Below are 19,372 nucleotides of genomic sequence, written 5' to 3'. Positions count from 1 at the left end.
AACCCGAACCACCAAAAATGAGAATCAACCTTCTGTTGGTGGGATCTGACTCAGATGATGAAAGTGAACATGCTACTTTGCTTTGGATCGTTATCGAGCAGAACCCATCATCAGCATGGACGCATGTCCTCTGGAATGGTGGTTGAAGCATGAAGGGACATATGAATCTTTAGCGCATCTGGCACGTAAATATCTTGTGACATTAGCTACAACAGTGCCATGAGGACGCCTGTTCTCACTTTGTGACATTGTCAACAAGATGGGGGCAACATTATCTCCTGCAAATTGTAACCAAACTTGTTTGTCTGAGCAATTGGCTGAAGTAGGACTGAATGGACTTGTAGGCTCTAAAGTTTTACATTGCTTTATTTTTGTATGCAGATTTTTTTTGTACATAATTCTACATTTGTAAATTCAACTTTCATGTTAGAGATTGCACTACAGTATTTGTACTAGGTGAATTGAAAAACACTATTTTATTTTTTACAGTGCAAATAATTGTATTAAAAATTAAATATAAAGTTAGCACTGTACACGTATTCTGTGTTGTAATTGAATTAGATATATTTGAAAATGTAGAAAACATCTAAAATTTTAAATAAATGATATTCTATTATTGTTTAACAGCATGATTGTTCAATATTAATTTTTTTAATCAAGGATTAATCATGATTAATGTTTTTAATCGTTTGACAGCCCTACTTTATATTGGTAAAACTGAATCCACACTAGGGAGTTGCACCAATTTCACTAAATCAGTTTTTCTACCAGTTTCGTTAAATCAGTGCAGAACATGTAGTCCAGACCTTATTATTTTTCTTTCTGAAGTAACCAGAACTGCATTAGTTGTTCAGTTTGCCAGTTGTTTCCTTTCACTTGCCCTTTATGCTGTAGATAACATATGGTGTGTCGTGGTCTGGATCTAATGCCAACTGAAGTCAGTTGAAGTCTTTCCATTCACTCCAGTGGGGTTTGGATCAGGCCCTTCCTGCTCCTGTGAAGTTAGTGACTTGTTGACAATAGATGTTGTGGGCAGACATCACGTCTCAGTTTGGAGCCCTGTGTTTGTAGGTACTGTATAGTGGAATGCACTATGTATTGTAAGATAACATCTTTATGTATTTAAGAGTCTGTTGTTTAAAGATATCAACTTTTATTGTTAAATGTTTTTAATCTCTAAATCCATTTAAATATGACTGTTGCACATTTCCTCAATTTGTCTTATTTGTTTCAGTGTTTTTCTACTTTGTATCACTTTTTTGACCTTTTTTATTGATGATTTTTAGCCAACAGAAGCTGTTCCTCCCTCTTCTCCCATTCTCCCTGTGATCTCTGTCCCGCCAGTCCCTGCTGAGACCACTGTCATCCCATCCTCTACATCACAGGTTTTTATTCTCTTTTTTCCCCATTTTTTATTTATTTTTATAGCTGTTCTTTTAAATAACATTTTTCCATTGTTGCAGTCAGGTTTGTTCCATGCATTATAAAGTGAATCCATATACAGTGCAAAGGAAGTACTGCAGTTTGTGCTTGAAGTTGTAAATATAAGAACAACTTTCTTTTTAAAATCTGTTGTTCTGTAAGCCTAAGAAAGTGTCCTTTCTGAGGTATCTTTTAGATCATTTAAGGTTAAGGAAGTTGTGCATAAATGTTTGCCGGATCAGGACATTACTATTTCCAGAAATCCCTGTTCCAAGGTGTCAGCTTGTCTGGGGTTACCATTGTAACTTAATTTTTGTTCTCTGGCTTTCAAGTTAGTTAGGTTTTATATACTAAAGCAGCAAAGGAGGCTGAAATATTTCAGAGATACTATTGAGAGTGTTTATCATGGAAATAAATTAATTAGAAATAAATTTTAGTATCATTAAATGATCAATATGTTTAAAATCATATGTAGCACTGTAGAAGTATGTAAGAATTGTTTGAAGATTGTTGGATGTGGGAGTGACCCTACAGAGTGTGCATAATTAATTGCTTCAGTGCAAGTTACATGTAGAATTAAATACTCTGACAATAACTTCTAAAAAGTTCTCAACATATTAGGTGATACTGAAGTCTAATCGAAAAATTACACCATTGAAGATAAGTGGGAACTTTCTACTCTGACAAAAACAGAAAAAGGGTAAAATACCCGTATTTGAATAATATTTCTGGGCTTCAAAAAACATATGACTTTCAAAAGTCACTATAAAACAGTTAAGTTACTATGAAGTGCTAAGGACTAGATAAGCAACATTATTCTAAGAAAAAGATGAGATGGGAGGCAAAAAAGGAGACTAAGCTGAGACTAAACTTCTGAATTTCTTATTGTCTGCAACTTTGTCTTCTACTCAGTCTCTGGTCCCAACAGAAATAATAATGATCAGTTAATCAGAGTAAACTCTTTTCTACTCAGTGGAGAAATTAAATATATAAATACTGTAATGTTTTGAATAAGTAGATCACTATCCAGTCCTTGCAGTATTCTAATGATGTAATGGTTTCTCTGACAGGAGCAGAGGTTCAGTAGAGGAAATAATTGTATATACAATAAGGAGTCTGGAAAGTAGAATGCGCTGGCTTGCCATTCTACTTATGTGGTCTTTAATTTGTGGTTTTTTAAGGGCGGAAGGAGCATGTTCTACAGACTCTAATTTCCTTTATTTTAATACACTTCCTTTTAAGAATCCCAGCAGGAATGCCACTATCTTTCCACAGAAGTATGAATTTGGAGCTTGAGTTCACACTACCACTGAAAGGAGATCTTGCTAGCTGGTAGAGAGTTCTGGTGCTGAGGCTATTGGGTTTTTTTTTTTTTTCTAGATGCCTGTGATCACTATTGGCTTATTTCCCTCACTGGCTAGCTAAGTTCTCTTATTCCACCAAAACTAAATATAAGCCACACACCTGGCTAAGGCTGAAGTGGAAGTGTGGGTTCTCATGCTTCTCATTTGCCATGCATACTACGTACTGAATTAGGCGAATGGTGTTGTTGCTACAGAGACATGGATGTGGGCCAACACTGCTCCCCTGTTTTTCCTGGGTAAGATGTGGAGGCAGCTAACCACTTCTCCCATCAAGTCTGTTTCTTATCCTTGCTGCATTCCCACCACTAGCCAATATCGTTAATTGTTACCAGTAGTGCACTGTCCTTAGCTGGATAGCTTCAGATGACCCATGCAGAGACAAAGCCCAGATTCTGGCATGCCAGTGTTCCAGCCTCAGTCTGTCACTGTTGTCAGTGCTACTCTTTAGTATAGTGTCAGTCTTTTCTGAATTAGGACGCAAAAGAGTAAAACTGAGAACTAAGCCATTGTTTCTGTCAGTGCAGTGTGATGACGTGGCTCACTCCTTTTTACATTTTATTTTATTACACTAGTATTTTGTCTCTAAGGTATTGCTTATATTTTCATAGTGTGAAAAGAATAATAACAATTACTTAGAGTCAACAAATATGGAAGGGCTAGAAAAACTAGGATTCCCTCACATATTCCCACACTCCCTTTTCCCCATGCCCGTCAAAAAAGACACTGTTGATTTTAGATGTATTGTATTTCATCTGCTCTATCATGTACACATAACCAATAATACATTTATTACTGCTCTAGTACAGTTTTCCTCCAGTACCACCACATTATTCTCAGGCCTATAAAACCAACACTCTTTCTGGATCTTCATCAGTCAGATTGTATAATTTTAACAGAAGGAAGTAAGCTATGGTAGATGGCCAAGTGAATGTGAAGCGGCAAACCTGAAATAAGGGCTTGAATTTCTATCTTGAATGTGTAACGGTGTCATTTGGTCACAGCCAGCAGTGGGGTAATCAGGGTGAAAGAGGATCTGTATTTCTGTATGCCAAACATGCAAATTTTCCATTCCCTGGTTCCCCCTCTTTTTACAATGACTGCGACTTCTTGACTTTCAATACAACTGTCTCTTTCAAATCATGAATGTATGATTTTCAGAAATCTTTATTTGTGGATGATTTCATAATCATGTCATATTTGACGTTAAAGGAACACTGTCAGGTGTTAAATTGTTAAGAATATGGTGGGAATAGTTTCTATAGTGTAAAAAGCCATGTAAAACGAACTAAGAAAAAGAGGGTTAGATGGTTCAAGTTTGTTGTAACAGGTGTGAAGATTTTTATATCTAGGTTATCAGTTTAAATCTGGGCCCGGTTAATAGTGATTGAAAGTCATTACCATCTGCTGCATTGTGGTTTATCCAATTTGTAGTGGACAGGTGTTCACATAAATTTGGCACCCTTTCTTGCAGTCTCAGCAGAAAGACTAAGAGAGAAACTTGAAAGTTGAACTACTTCTCAACCTTAAAGGTGGTTTTCCTTCCACAGGGTTGAGGCACACTGGTGGAATAGTATGAGAAAACTTCCACTGACCACCATGTTTCATGGATAAATAAGATGCAGTCTCAAAGACTATCTCTCTGGCAATGTTTATGAAAATGATTTTTTTTTTTGCTGTGTTGTTAAAAACTAAAGAAAAACGTTATATGACATAATGTGAATTGTTCTGCTATTGCAAAGCCAGCAGAAGGATCACAAGTAACCAGCAAACACTAACTGTGACATTCTTTGTATCATTGATAGTACTGGTAATAAATGCAGCTGCAAGTCTGTCAAAACATGTAGCTTCAAGACAAGTGAAGCAAGTGTCGTGAAAAGTTTCAACCTTTGGCAGCGTGTAAAACGTAACCATCCTGAAAGCTATGCAGCTCTGGTTACAAAAGAGGACCAGGAAGATGAGACAAAACAGAAAGCTGACGTGGCTAAATGATGTTCATCTGGCTCTTTGAAAACTCCTGGAGAAAAGATTTTTTGCGGAGCTTCATCTGAAAAGAAATCTAAAATTGAGCAAACAAAACTTGACTCATATTTGAAGTCCTCAAAGGTTACAGTCACCATGGATGCCAGTAATTTCTGTGAAGGGCTGATGGAAATGGTTTGCTTGAGTTCAACACCGCTCACTACCTTCAGACTAAAGAACAAAGGATTCCAAAAAATTGCAGGTGAAATGGCTTTTTGACGGGGCACAATGCGGTTCATCATTTAGTTGTCAGCACAGCTGAGTCTGGTCGCGAAGTGCTCAAGAAAGCTTTGGAGCAAAAATTGTGCTCCCTAAAAATGGATGCGGCAACCTGTGGAAACAGAAATTTCCTTGCAATCAATGCTCGGTACTACGAAGAAGGAAAAGATAAAGCTGTGGTAAAAACCTTGGACATAATCTACACTGAAGGGCGTCACAATTCGTTGTACGTGAAAAGTCAAGTAAAAGTATTTTAGAAAAATTTAGGATCAGTGAAATGCAAGTGCTGAGCATCTGCATTGACAATGTGGCAAACATGACGTGCCATCAAAAATTTCAGCGAGGACAATGAAACCATTTCTACCTCTGAGAACAGGGATGTGTGGACAGAACTGAAGCTATTTTGCCTGATGAAAGAACTAAAGGAATGGATGAACTCAACATGGATGCTGCTGCGCAATGGGTTAATGACCCTAGCCTCATACTTCCAACATGGCTTCATGAGGACGACTCAGAAGTCCAAATGATGAGGTGTGGTATTCACACTCTTCAGTTGGCAATCTGGGATGGACTGAACAAAGAACATGCGAAGAAATTTCTGGCAAAAATTTGACAAGTTGTTGTCAAACTACAAACCCCAAGTATTTGAAGTGTTCTGCTTGATCTACATGTGGTAACTCAATCATTGGATACTGTGACTCACTGGGGTTCAACGTGCGTGATGATTGATCGGCTTCTCGTTTTTCAATCTTACTGTGAACAAGTGGCTGCTGCTGGAACAAGAGAACTCAAGTTAACAATCGCTGAATGGGTTGAAGTGAAGAACCTGCGAGACCTCTTGGCAAAGCAGATCCAAACAACCTTGAATGTTCAAGCTGTCAATGTAACCCCAGGAGTTTTAACGAAGGAATGGCGAAAACTGTCAAAATTCTTGAAAGAAAATGGTGGACAAATTGCAGAAGGAATTCTATCCTCCATGCAGAAATGCGAAGAGAAGCTTTTTGACAATATTCATTTCCTTGCTGGAGTTTATGTTGACCCACGGTATCGGATTCTTCTTATCTCAAGGGAAATACCAAATGCAAAGGAAGGGCTCCTTGATATTGCTCAACGACTCGAAAAACAAAATCTGTTGCTTCATTTGAACTCTGCGAAAGTGGTTGAAGAAAACGAAACACAACAAAAGGAGTCCTCAACAGTCGAATTTGCAGTTTCGGAAAGTTCACATCCTTCAGAAATAGCAGGCTGTTCTCAAACGTCCATCTCCACTCTGAACTTGTTTGAGTGTCCATCCCTGAGATGTCTTCAACCATCACAGGGAAATGGAGATAATTCAAGCACCAATTCTTCAAAAGATGGCGCCTTTGAAAAGGAATTGGATAAACAAGAAAGACGCTGGGAAGTTTCTGCGATTCATAATTGTAATGAAGCATTATTTGAGAGAAACTTTCGGGAAGATTGTGAGGTGATGGAGCCTATTGGTAGGCTAAAAGTTAAGTCTGTTTTTGAGGCCATTCACAGCTACCCACACCGCATTCAGGCTGCCTGTAGAATTGCTTCGAGCATGCTCAAGCTAGTATAGAGCGACTGTTTTCGGCTTAAAAGTTAACTTTAAATGATTTGCGGCAGGCTATGAAAGATGACTTGATTGCTGCAATAATTTTTTACAGAATGAATCATGAATGATTCTAATTTGTATCATTGTTGATGGCATTTAAATTGTTTTAAAAGTCTGAATAAAAATGTTTTTTCAAAATTACGGTATGCACTTTTTTATTTAGTTAAAAATTAATTTGAGTTGGAGAGCAGAGTCAGAGTGGAGCTGGAGCAGTCGCTATTGGTGCCGGGGCGGAGCAATTCAAAAATTTGATTGCTCCAAATCCCTGCTAGCAATCTCCTCCACGCCATGAACCCCTGTCTTTGGCACCGACGGTACCCCAGTCAGACCAGGACATAGCCGAATAGGCACTCCTCGTGGATATGCACCTCTATTATCTAGTGAGGACTATGAAGAGGGTGATTCAGCTCTTTCTACCCCTCATCATTCCTCCCTGAAACCAGGATCCTCTCAGCAACAACCACCTATGCAAGGGTAAAGCTGGCAGGCACAACCATGGATGCCACCGCCTGTTATACCACCCAATTTGCCAAAATGGGACCCACGGTTAATCTAGAGAGCCCAGAATCTTAAACCCCCTAACCCACCAGCATCAAGGGCCACCGTGTCCTCTTCACCCACGAACCCACCGCCATCGGAGGCCCAGGAGGAAGAGGGGGCGGAGCCGGAAGAGGTTCGTGAAGATGACACAATACTATCCACCCAATATATTGCGTAAATACCCAATAGGTATTTACGCACCCCCCCCAACAAGAAAAAACAGGGCAGATTTTATACCCAAAGATTCCGTCCCACCCCGTACTACCAACCTCAGAGATAATATGATGAACGCGGCAACCAGAAACAAGTGAGGTGTAGGCAGAACCAGGATCAACCTGTCACATCTCAAATCTTCAACATCCCATCAATCGTTTTGAAGTATTGGTCAAGGGCTTGAGACCTCAATCTTCTTCCATTCCAGATTATCAGATGACCTCCAGTCTCTTTGGAGACCGCCTGCTACCACACTACCCTGTCTGGGAGAACATCACTAGAGACAAATGGATGCTGGAAATTGTTCAGAAGTGTTACTCTATCCCATTTATCTTTACCCCACCCACCTTCCCTGTCCCTCTTCAGGGACCCCTCTCACGACACCTTGTTGAGCAGGAAATAAACCATCTCTTGCAACTAGGAGCTGTGGAAATAGTACACTTCAACACAGGGCAAGAGGGTTTCATTCCTGGTATTTTCTCAAACAGAAAAAGAATGGTGGCTCCCATTCTGGACTTACGCAAACTCAAAAAGTTTGTAAGGATGCAGCGCTTCAAAATGGTTACACTGGCAACCTTAATTCTGGCACTATAGAAAGGAGATTGGCTCTTGTCCCTCGATCTACAGGACGCCTACTTTCACATCACTATTCATCCAGCACACAGGCGATTTCTGCGCTTCACAGTAGGCCATCAACATTACCAATACAAAGTACTATCCTTCGGCTTGTCGACAGCCACAAGGGTATTCTCCAAAGTCTGAGCCATCGCCGCAGCTCACCTCCGGAAGGCTAGGGGAAATGATCTTCCCATACTTGGATGACTACCTCGTAAGAGCACCAACTTAGCAGACGGCAGTACAAGCTACACAAACCAATATAACCCTCTTCACCAACCCAGGGTTTCAAATAAACATCCAAAAGTCGACTTTGGTCCCTCTCCAGCAACTAGAGTTTATAGGGGCATATCTTGACTGCCTCTCAGCACAAGCGAGATTACCCCAACAGTGATTCCTCAAACTAACCAGGTTGATAACAATGATCACAGACAGTCCCCAAACGTTTGCCAGGGCCTGCCTACAACTCCTTGGTCATATGGCTTCTACAGCTTATGTATTCAAAGATGCCAGACTGCATATGAGATGCCTACAGGCCTGGCTCCGCACCTGCCATATACCGCACAAGCATTCCCACCACAAATGGCTCTCTATGCCCCGCAGAGTGAAGGACTCATTCAAATGGTGGATGCAACCACAAAACATCTGCTTGGGGGTCCCATTTAAACAAAAAGCTCCAACTATAACAATTACCACAGATGCCTCCCTCGGAGGATGGGGAGCCCATCTGGACAACACCGCCATCCAGGGACGCTGGTCCCCAGCAGAAACCAACCTACACATAAACGTTCTAGAGCTCCGAGTAGTCGGAAAAGCATGCGAACACTTCCTTCCGCTTATCCACAACAATACCATCAAAGTCCTCATGGACAACACAGCCAGCATGTTTTATATAAACTGACAGGGCGGAGCTCGATCACACCATCTCTGCATCAAGGCACTGCACCTGTGGCGATGGTGCATATCCAGCAAGATAGACATTTTTGCAGCTTACCTATCAGGACTTCAGAATACCATGGTAGACCATCTGAGCAGACATTTCTTACAAACCTGTGAGTGGGAGATGGGCTACCCAACCCCCGTGACCATATTCAACCAGTGGGGGTTCCCTACTATAGATTTATTCACAACAGCTCACGATATGAAATACCTCAATATTGCTCCTAAGTGGGGCTCAGGCGCCACTCACTGGGCGATGCTCTGCTCACAAAATGGGAAGCACTGCTAATGTACGTGTTCCGCCCGATTACTCTACTCTGCTGGGTGTTACACAGAATCAGACACGACAAAGCCAGGGTCATACTCATTGCACCAACATGGCCCAGACAGATGTGATTCCCATACCTAACACAGATGGCAATGAAACCTCCTTGAACCCTTCCACAACTTCCTCACTTCCTGACACAGGCCACCAGCCACGTCATTCACCCCAACCTAGCGGTTTTCCATCTCAAGGCCTGGTTACTCCATGGCTAATGGGTCTGGATCAGGATTACTCTGAGGAGGTTAAAGACATTCTCTTGAATAGTCGCAAACTGAGCACATGCAAAACATACGCTCATAAGTGGGTACGTTTCTGCACCTGGTGCAAGGCTCACCATTTGTCTCCTCATTCTTCCCCAGAGTCCTGGACAATATACTGGGCCTTGAAAAGGCGGGCCTCTTCAGTAGTCCCATAAAGGTACACTTAGCATCGCTCATGGTAGGGTGGATGGAACCACAATCTTTGCTCATCCAACAACTAAATGATTCTTCAAGGACATGACCAACATCTACCCTCCTCTAAAACATCCTGCTCCTATATGGGATCTTAACCTCGTGCTATGCACCCTTATGGGAAACTATTCGAACTCCTTGCAACTTCCTCATTGCTACATCTTTCTATGAAGGTCTCCTTCCTTATCGCAATCACTTCAGGAAGAAGAGTAGGGGAGCTAGGGGCCCTGATGGCACATCCGCCTTATACCACATTTCATAAAGACAAAATGATCCTAAGAGCCCACCCTAAATTTATACATAAAGTAGCCTCGTTTCATTTAAAGCAACCCATTTACTTACCTGTGTTTTTTCCGAAACCCCATGTTGACACCAGGGAGGCATCCCTTCATACTCTTGACGTCCGCAGAGCTCTGGCCTTCTACCTGGAAAGAACAAAGACATTTAGAAAATCGTGATCTCTTTCTGTCACAGAGCAATCAAAGGGTGAGGCAATCTCTAAACAAAGACGGACTAAGTGGATTTTTGGCTGCATCCACCTGTGCTATCAGAGCAACATTCCTGCTCCAGCTGGGATTCATACACACTCCACTGGAGCGCTATCCACATCAGTAGCATTTCTCAATAATTTCCCAATAATAAAGGACCTAGGGGTGACAGTGATCTGCAGTGGTAGATACGCTGGAGGGGAGGGATAGAATACAGAAAGACCTAGACCAATTGGAGGATTGGGCCAAAAGAAATCTGATGAGGTTCAATAAGGATAAGTGCAGGGTCCTGCACTTAGGACGGAAGAACCCAATGCACAGCTACAGACTAGGGACCGAATGGCTAGGCAGCAGTTCTGCGGAAAAGGACCTAGGGGTGACAGTGGATGAGAAGCTGGATATGAGTCAGCAGTGTGCCCTTGTTGCCAAGAAGACCAATGGCATTTTGGGATGTATAAGTAGGGGCATAGCGAGCAGATGGAGGGACGTGATCGTTCCCCTCTATTCGACATTGGTGAGGCCTCATCTGGAGTACTGTGTCCAGTTTTGGGCCCCACACTACAAGAAGGATGTGGATAAATTGGAGAGAGTCCAGCGAAGGGCAACAAAAATGATTAGGGGACTGGAACACATGAGTTATGAGGAGAGGCGGAGGGAACTGGGATTGTTTAGCCTGCAGAAGAGAAGAATGAGGGGGGATTTGATAGCTGCTTTCAACTACCTGAAAGGGGGTTCCAAAGAGGATGGCTCTAGACTGTTCTCAATGGTAGCAGATGACAGAACGAGGAGTAATGGTCTCAAGTTGCAGTGGGGGAGGTTTAGATTGGATATTAGGAAAAACTTTTTCACTAAGAGGGTGGTGAAACACTGGAATGCCTTACCTAGGGAGGTGGTAGAATCTCCTTCCTTAGAGGTTTTTAAGGTGAGGCTTGACAAAGCCCTGGCTGGGATGATTTAACTGGGAATTGGTCCTGCTTCGAGCAGGGGGTTGGACTAGATGACCTTCTGGGGTCCCTTCCACCCCTGATATTCTATGATTCTATGATACCCATCGTAGATATTTGCAGGGCAGCTACCTGGGCCTCAGCCCCCACGTTTACCAAACACTATCCCCTGGAACAACACTCCTCTGCTGACACTCAGTTCGGACTCTCAGTGCTATCCACCATAAACAAAGATACTCCGAAGCTCCTTCCATCGAGGGATTCTGCTCCATAGTCACCTAATGTGAAGCACCCACAGGGAGACTCCTCGAAGAAGAAGAGAAGGTTATTCACCTTGTGCAGTAACTGAAGTTCTTCAAAATGGTTGTCCCTGTTGGTGCTCCACTACCCTCCCTCCTCCTCTCTACTTCAGAGTTTCACGCTGACTCTCTGGGGTAAAGAAGGAACCCAGGGATGGTTGGCTGTGCATGCTAAGTAGCCGCTTGTAGCGGCCAACTGGGGCACTGCTATTACAAATCTCAGATTACAAGCGCAGGGTGCCAAGACACCTAAAGTGGAGCACCCATAGGGACAACCATCTCGAAGAATTTCAGTTACTGCACAAGGTGAGTAACCTTCTCTTAGTGATAGGTAACAGCGTGGATTTGTCAAGAACAAATCATGTCAAACCAACCTGTTAGCTTTCTTTGACAGGGTACCAATCCTTGTGGATGGGGGAAGCAGTAGATTTGGTATATCTTTACTTCAGTAAAGCTTTTGATACTGTCTCACATGACCTTCTCATAAACAAATGAGGGAAATGCAACCCAGATGGAGCTACTATAAGGGGGGTGCAAAACTAGTTGGAAAACCATTCCCAGAGATGAGTTATCTTTGGTTCACAGACATTCTGGAAGGTCAGAATGAGTGGGGTCCTGCGGGGATCAGTTCTGGGTCCAGTTCTGTTCAATATTTTCATCGGTGATTTAGATAATGGCATACAGAGCACACTTACAAAGTTTGCGGACGATACCAAGCTGGGAGGGGTTGCTTTGGAGGATAGGATTAAACTTTAAAATGATCTGGACAAACTGGAGACATGGTCTGAAGTAAATAGGATGAAATTCAATCAGGACAAATGCAAAGTACTCCACTTAGGAAGGAACAATTAGTTGCACACATACAAAATGGGGAATGACTGCCTAGGAAGGAGAACTGCGGAAGGGGATCTGGCGGTCATAGTAAACCACAAGCTAAATAGGAGTCAGTGTGACGCTGTTGGAAAAAAAAAAACGAACATCATTCTGGGATGCATTAGGAGGAGTGGTGTAAGCAAGACACGAGAAGTAATTCTTCATCGACTGATTGCTCATATAAATTCCAGTTAGGTGTGCGTGTGCTGTATGCACAGTCATCGAAAAGTTTTTCCCCTAGCAGGAACCGTCGGGTCAGCTGTGGAGCGCCCTGGAGTGGCGCCTCCATGGCGCTCAATATATGACCCTGCCGACCCAGCGCCTTGTCAGTTCTTCCTTACCGCCAGTGATGGTCGTTGGAACTGTGGTGTCATGCTGTGCAAGGTCTCCACGTTTCCCGAGTTTTGATTCAGACTGTTTGTATTCTATAGTTAGTTAGTTCTTGGTGACTGTAGTTCTAGTTAGTTAGTTAGCTGTTGGGCTGAGGGGTTTACCCTCCACACTGACTGCATTCTCCTTTGGGGACTTACATGCCTAAGTCCCAGGGATTCAAGCCCTGCAAGTCCCGTAACAAGTCCATGCCAATGGTTAACCCTCATGATGCTTGTTGAAAGTGTCTGGGGGAAGCACATCAGTTAGAGAAGTGCAGGATTTGTAAGGGCTTTCATTCCCGAACCAAGAAGGAGCAGGACTTTAGATTGAAGCAGCTCTTTATGGAGTCAGCACTTAGACCTAACCTGCATCGGTGCAGCAGGACCTAGCACCGAGTTCATCAGTGTGCAGTGCCCCCTCAGCAGTGGCCGAAGTGGCACTGTGGAAGGAGTCTGGTCGAGACGCGTGGCACCATTGCTCCCCGGCACAGAAGATGGTGGGACTGGCACGGCACTGATCCCACTCACGGGCACAGAAGTGGCACCAGAAGCAAGGAAGGAGTGGTTCCCTGACTTCAGGACCCACCCCCTCGGAGCCAGCCAGTTGGGCGCGTCCCAGGGCGGAACCCCCAGTGCCGAAATTTTCGGAGCCTGCACCGTTGACTTCAGCCCTGCAAGGGGGACAGTTGAGTCCGGTGCAGTTGGACTCCCTGGGTCAGGTGGTGGAGGAGGCAGAACTGTCTTCCACCCCTGACACCTTTGAGGCTGCCAGAGACCTCATTGCTATGACGGCACCAAGCTCCCTGGTTCTTCACACTAAGCCTCCAATACCGCAACAGGCGGCACCATCCCGGGGAAAGCCGGTGATGATTTGTCCTTTGACTCAGCCCACGGAGTCCCGGCGCCACTCGGATTCCCAGCACCGCTTGGACTCATGTCGCCAGTCGCATTTGTGGCACAGGTCTGACTCGTGGCACCAATCCAGATCCCACTGGCGATCCACTTGCAACACAGATTGCGTTCGCGCAGTCAGTCCCAATCTTGGCACCGCCCCATCGCACCGATCTGGCTCCCTGCTCAGACTTCGCTGGCAGGACCACTCCAGATCGCAGTACCGATCTAGGTTGCGGCACCGCTCCTCAGCTTCAAGGCACCGCTCCCTGGCTCAGCTGTGCTAGGCCCTGCCATTGCCATCATTGTCTCGGTCCCCATCTTTGGACTTGGAGGTGGGTTCAAAATATGTGCAGCAAGCCTGTCAAGGTTCCTCCCCCACTCTGAACTCTAGGGTACAGATGTGGGGACCTGCATGAAAACCTCCTAAGCTTACTTTTACCAGCTTAGGTTAAAACTTCCCCAAGGTACAAATTAATTTTATCCTTTGTCCCTGGATCTCCACTGCCACCACCGAACTCTAATTGGGTTTACTGGGAAACGTAGTTTGGACACATCTTTCCCCCCAAAATCCTCCCAATCCTTGCACCCCACTTCCTGGGAAAGGTTTGGTAAAAATCCTCACCAATTTGCATAGGTGACCACAGACCCAAACCCTTGGATCTGAGAACAATGAAAAAGCATTCAGTTTTCTTACAAGAAGACTTTTAATAGAAGTAAAGAAATCCCCTCTGTAAAAATCAGGATGGTAGATACCTTACAGGGTAATTAGATTCAAAACATAGAGAATCCCTCTAGGCAAAACCTTAAGTTACAAAAAAGACACACAGACGGGAATAGTCATTCTATTCAGCATAGTTCCTTTCTCAGCCATTTAAAGAAATCATAATCTAACACATACCTAGCTAGGTTACTTACTAAAATTCTAAGACTCCATTCCTGGTCTATCCCCGGCAAAAGCAGCATACAGACAGACCCAGACCCTTTGTTTCTCTCCCTCCTCCCAGCTTTTGAAAGTATCTTGTCTCCTCATTGGTCATTTTGGTCAGGTGCCAGCGAGGTTACCTTTAGCTTCTTAACCCTTTACAGGTGAGAGCATTTTTCCTCTTGCCAGGAGGGATTTTAAAGGGGTTTACCCTTCCCTTTATATTTATGACAAGGCCTGACGTGGGTGCAGGGCCATGGCCTGTGCAGTGACACGGGCCACCGCAGTGGCCTTTTTGGGTTCCTTGGGCGTACTACCAGGGTTAGGGTGCTTAATGCAAGATTTCACGCTCCGTGGCATCCGAACCTAGGGTGCTGGAGGCAGCGGCCATTCATCCTACGCCTAGGGGTGCAGAGGAGTCAACAGTCAGTCCCACTCCTGTTCCTGAGCCAATCCCTGGATTGGCCGGTATGGAGCTTGAGGTGGGGCAGAAGGTCCTTGAGGACCAAGAGGGTCTGGAGGATCCAGGTCCCCCAGTAGCATCCTCATCGTCCTCCCCGGACGAGGAGATGGCGGGCACCTCTATTTCGGGACCGCCCCCTATAGATAGTCATGCCCACCAGGAACTCCTGCGCTGGGTGGCACGCAATATGAACCTGCAGGCCGAGGCGGTGGTAGTGTTGGAGGAGCCTCTGGTGGACATCCTGGCACCAGAAGGACCTTCCAGGGTTGCTCTACCACTCATCAAAATTATTCAAGCCAATGTAAAGACCATTTGGCAGACCCTCGTCTCTGTCCCTCCCACTGCTAAGGGTGTGTAGAGGAAGTATTTGGATCCCTCCAAGGGGTTCGACTACCTGTTTACTCACCCACAGCCTTGCTCATTGGTAGTGTTGGCAGTAAATCAGTAAGAGAGGCAGGGATAGCAAGCCCCAGCACTCAAATCTAAGGACGCCAAGTGCCTGGATTTATTCAGACGCAAAGTATACTCTATGTGGGGCTTGCAACTCAGGATTGCCAACCAGCAGGCAATCCTGAGCAGGTACAGTTTTAACTGCTAGAACTCAATGCTGAAGTTTAGGGAGCTGGTACCAGCGGAGTCTAGGGAGGAGTTTGGGGCAATTGTTGAGGAGGGCAAGGCAATGGCATGGACCTCTTTACAGGCCTCATTGGACGCTGTGGACTTGGCAGCTTGCACCTTGTCCTCAGGAATAGTTATGAGGTGTAGCTCATGGCTGCAGGCCTCGGGGCTCCCATCTGAGGTTCAAACTAAACTATGCAGGACCTACCCTTTGACAGGGTAGGTCTGCTTGCTGAACAGACTGAATCCAGGCTGCATAGCCTCAGACTCTAGGACAACAATGAAATCTTTGGGTATCCATACCCCAGCAACCCAACGAAAGCTCTTTAAGCCCCAACTGCTGCAAGAGCGGTCTTATTCTCCTCGGCCGAGGCAGGATTTCTACAGGCGCAGGGGTAAGAATGGCAGGCGCAAGCCCTCCCACCCCTCTGTCAGGAAGGGGACATGGTCTGACTAAGCCTTCATTGGGCTCAAAACAGACATTTTGAAGGTATGCCTGAGGACGGAGCACCAGTCTCAACGCCGGATTCTTCCCTGTGTTTTTTGAACCGTCTATCCCACTTCTACCGTGTTTGGTCACAAATAACATCGGACCGCTGGGTTCTTCGCATGGTAGAAGTGGGATATTCTCTCCAATTCTGCTCCTACTCTCCCTTCAACTCCCCTTCCCCATCCCTCATCAGGGACCCTTCTCACAAACAACTCCTTATCCAGGAGGTGCAGGCGCTTCTCACTGTAGGAACGGTGGAGGAGGTTTCTCAGGAGTTCGGGGCAGGGTGTTTTATTCCCGCTATTTTCTAATCCCTAAAGCCAGGGAGGGTTTCAGACCCATTCTAGACCTGCGAGGACTCAACAAGTTCATGGTAAAGATGAAATTCCACATGGTCTCCCTCAGTACAATGATCCCTTCTCTGGATCCGGGAGACTGGTTTGCCACCCTCATTATGAAAGATGCATACGTCCACAGAGCTATTTGGCTGGCACATCAACACTTTTTAAGGTTCGTGATGAACCAAAAACATTATCAGTTCATGGTCCTTCCCCTTCAGCCTGTTGACAGCCTCACGAGTTTTCACCAAGTGCATGTTGGTAGTAGAAGCCTTCCTCCAAAGGAGGCAGGTGTAGGTATACCCTTACCTTGACGACTGGCTGCTCAGGGGGTGCACCAGAGAGCAGGTGGAGTTGCAGGGTCCATCTGGTCATATCCATGTTCGACAGACTGGGTCTCCTCCTCAACATGAATAAGTCAACGTTGACACCGATCCAGAGGATAGAGTTTATCAGGGCAGTGTTGTATTCAATTCAGGCAAGAGCAAGTCTGCTGGTGTCCTGATTCCAAGCCATGACAAGCATCATTCGAAGCCTGAGGAAGTACCCAACCACTACAGTGAGGAGTTGTCAGAGTCTCCTGGGTCACATGGCAGCCTGCACATACGTGGTCTGGCATGCCAGGTTGATCCTCAGGCCTCTGCAGTCGTGGCTTGCTTCGACATACCGCCTGAGGCACGATAGCCTGAACCTAGTGGTCACGATTCTGCAACAGGTGCTAGAGTCACTCCAGTGGTGGCTCGATGCTCGAATAGTCTGCCGAGGAGTCCCCTTCAACAGTCCTCAGCTTTTCTTGTCTCTAGCTAGAGATGCGTCAACTCTAGGTTGGGGTGCACATTTGGGAGATCTCCAAAAGCAGGGCCTCTGGTCACAGGACAAGCTCTCTCTCCATATCAATATCAAGGAGCTGAGAGCTGTGCATCTCGTATGCCAGGCCTTTCAGACTCAACTGCAAGACCAGTACATGACAGTCATGATGGACAACACCACTGCAATGTTTTACAGCAAAAAGCAGGGTGGAACCTGTTCCTTAACCCACTGTTAGGAGGCTCTCAGACTCTGGGAATTCCATATAGCCCACTCGATTCACCTGGAAGCATCATATCTGCCTGGAGTCCAGAACGTACAGATGGACCGCCTGAGCAGGTCTTTCCACAACCACAAGTGGTCCATCCGGCCGGTTGTCTTCCAGAGGTTGGGTTTTCGTTCAAACTGTTAGCCACCCAGAGCAACAGGAAGTGCCCAGTGTTTTGCTCCTTCCAGGAAAGCAGCCCGGGCTCAATCACAGAATCACAGAATATCAGGGTTGGAAGGGACCTCAGGAGGTCATCTTGTCTAACCCCCCTGCTCAAAGCAGGACCAATCCCTAATTTTTGCCCTGATCCCTAAATGGCCCCCTCAAGGATTGAACTCAACCCTGGGTTTAGCAGGCCAATGCTCAAACCACAGAGCTATGCCTCCCCCCCAGTCACAGACATGTTCCTGCTACCCTGGGGAGGCCGTCTGCTCTACGCTTTTCCTCCGATCCCTCGCAAGGCCCTACTCAGGGTTCACAGGGAGGGGGCAGAGATAATTATGGTGGCACCAGCGTGGCCTTGGCAACACAGGTTCACCACATTCCTGCATCTGTCAGTGAAGATGCCGATGAAGTTTCCACTCCTCCCTGACCTGATCACTCAGGACTATTGTCATCTTCATCACCCAGACCTCCGGTCCATCCACCTCATGGCCTGGAAGCCTAATGGCTGAACCTCATGGAACTGCTGTGCTCGGAGCAGGTGAGGGAGGTCTTACTCAGCAGCAGAAAGCCCTCCACGAGGGCCACATATCTGGCAAATTGGAAGAGATTCACCTGCTGGTGTGACCAGCATTTTACACCCCCACTTCAGGCAAAGTTACCTCTTATTCTGGAGTACCTTCTGCACCTGAAACAGCAAGGTCTGGCAGTGTCATCCATAAAGGTACACCTAGCTGCTATCTCAGCTTTCCACCCCAGAATCTTGGGGTGCTCCGTTTTTGCCGTTTTTTAGACCAGCTACATCCCCAGATTAGGCAGCCTGTTCCTATATGGGACCTTAATTTGGTCCTCTCCAAATTAATGGGGCCCCCATTCAAGCCACTGCTGTTTGCTCCCTCCTCTACCTGTCATGGAAGGTAGCCTTCTTAGTGGGCATTACATCAGCAAGAAGAGTGTCTGAATTGAAGGCCCTTACCTCAGACCCACCTTACATAGTTTTCCAAAAGACAAGCTGCAGCTGAGACCTCACCCAGCCTTTCTGCCTAAAGTGGTGTCTCATTTTCATACCAGCCAAGACATATTCCTAACCATTTTGTATCCAAAGCCACATACCAGTAGCTGTGAGCAGAGGCTACACTCCTTGGATGTTTGGCGAGTGTTGGTCTTCTATATCGAACGCACCAAGCTGTTCAGGAAATCGAATCAGCTGTTTTTTGCGGTAGCGGACTGGATGAAAGGACTACTGGTCTCATCTCAAAGAATATCTTACTGGATCACGTCCTGTATCCCCACGTGCTATAAGCTGGCCAAGATACCATCCCCGGCACTTACGGCACACTCCAAGGGCACACGCCTCATCAGCAGCATTCTGGCCCATGTCCCAATCCAAGAAATTTTGCAGGGCAGCAAGTTGGTCCTCGGTACATACGTTCACCTGTCATTATGCTATCATCTAGCATTCTAGAGATGATGCAGCCTTCAGCAGAGTGGTGCTCCAATCTGCGATTCCATAACTCCGAGCCAATCTCCTAGGTAAGGCTTGGGAGTCACCTAATTGGAATCGATATGAGCAATCACTCAAAGAAGAAAAAATGTTTACTCACCTTCTTGTAACTGTTGTTCTTCGAAATGTGTTGCTTATATCCATCCCAAACCCATCTGCCTTTCCCGCTGTCAGAGTATCTGACAAGAAGGAACTGAGGAGGTGC

General features: G+C 45.5%; 1 protein-coding gene across 14 annotated transcripts in view; it reads left to right on the top strand.

The window, feature by feature from the left end:
* Nucleotides 1–19,372, top strand: part of DLG1 (discs large MAGUK scaffold protein 1) — a 427,573-nt gene that overhangs the window by 170,243 nt on the left and 237,958 nt on the right. For 6 of the 14 annotated variants that reach the window (XM_084638870.1, XM_084638868.1, XM_084638871.1 and 3 more), the window contains exon 5: nucleotides 1,287–1,385. The exons of the other annotated variants lie outside the window; for them this stretch is intronic. In XM_084638870.1, the coding sequence (XP_084494996.1) occupies nucleotides 1,287–1,385 (99 nt within the window). The remainder of the gene's footprint in view (nucleotides 1–1,286; nucleotides 1,386–19,372) is intronic. 14 annotated transcript variants of the gene reach the window in all.

Source organism: Lepidochelys olivacea (genome assembly GCF_965140295.1).
Source record: "Lepidochelys olivacea isolate rLepOli2 genome assembly, chromosome: 9".
Taxonomy (NCBI): Eukaryota; Metazoa; Chordata; order Testudines; family Cheloniidae; genus Lepidochelys; species Lepidochelys olivacea.
The sequence above is the reverse complement of the archived record's forward strand: the minus strand, read 5'-3'. Positions and strand labels throughout refer to the sequence as shown.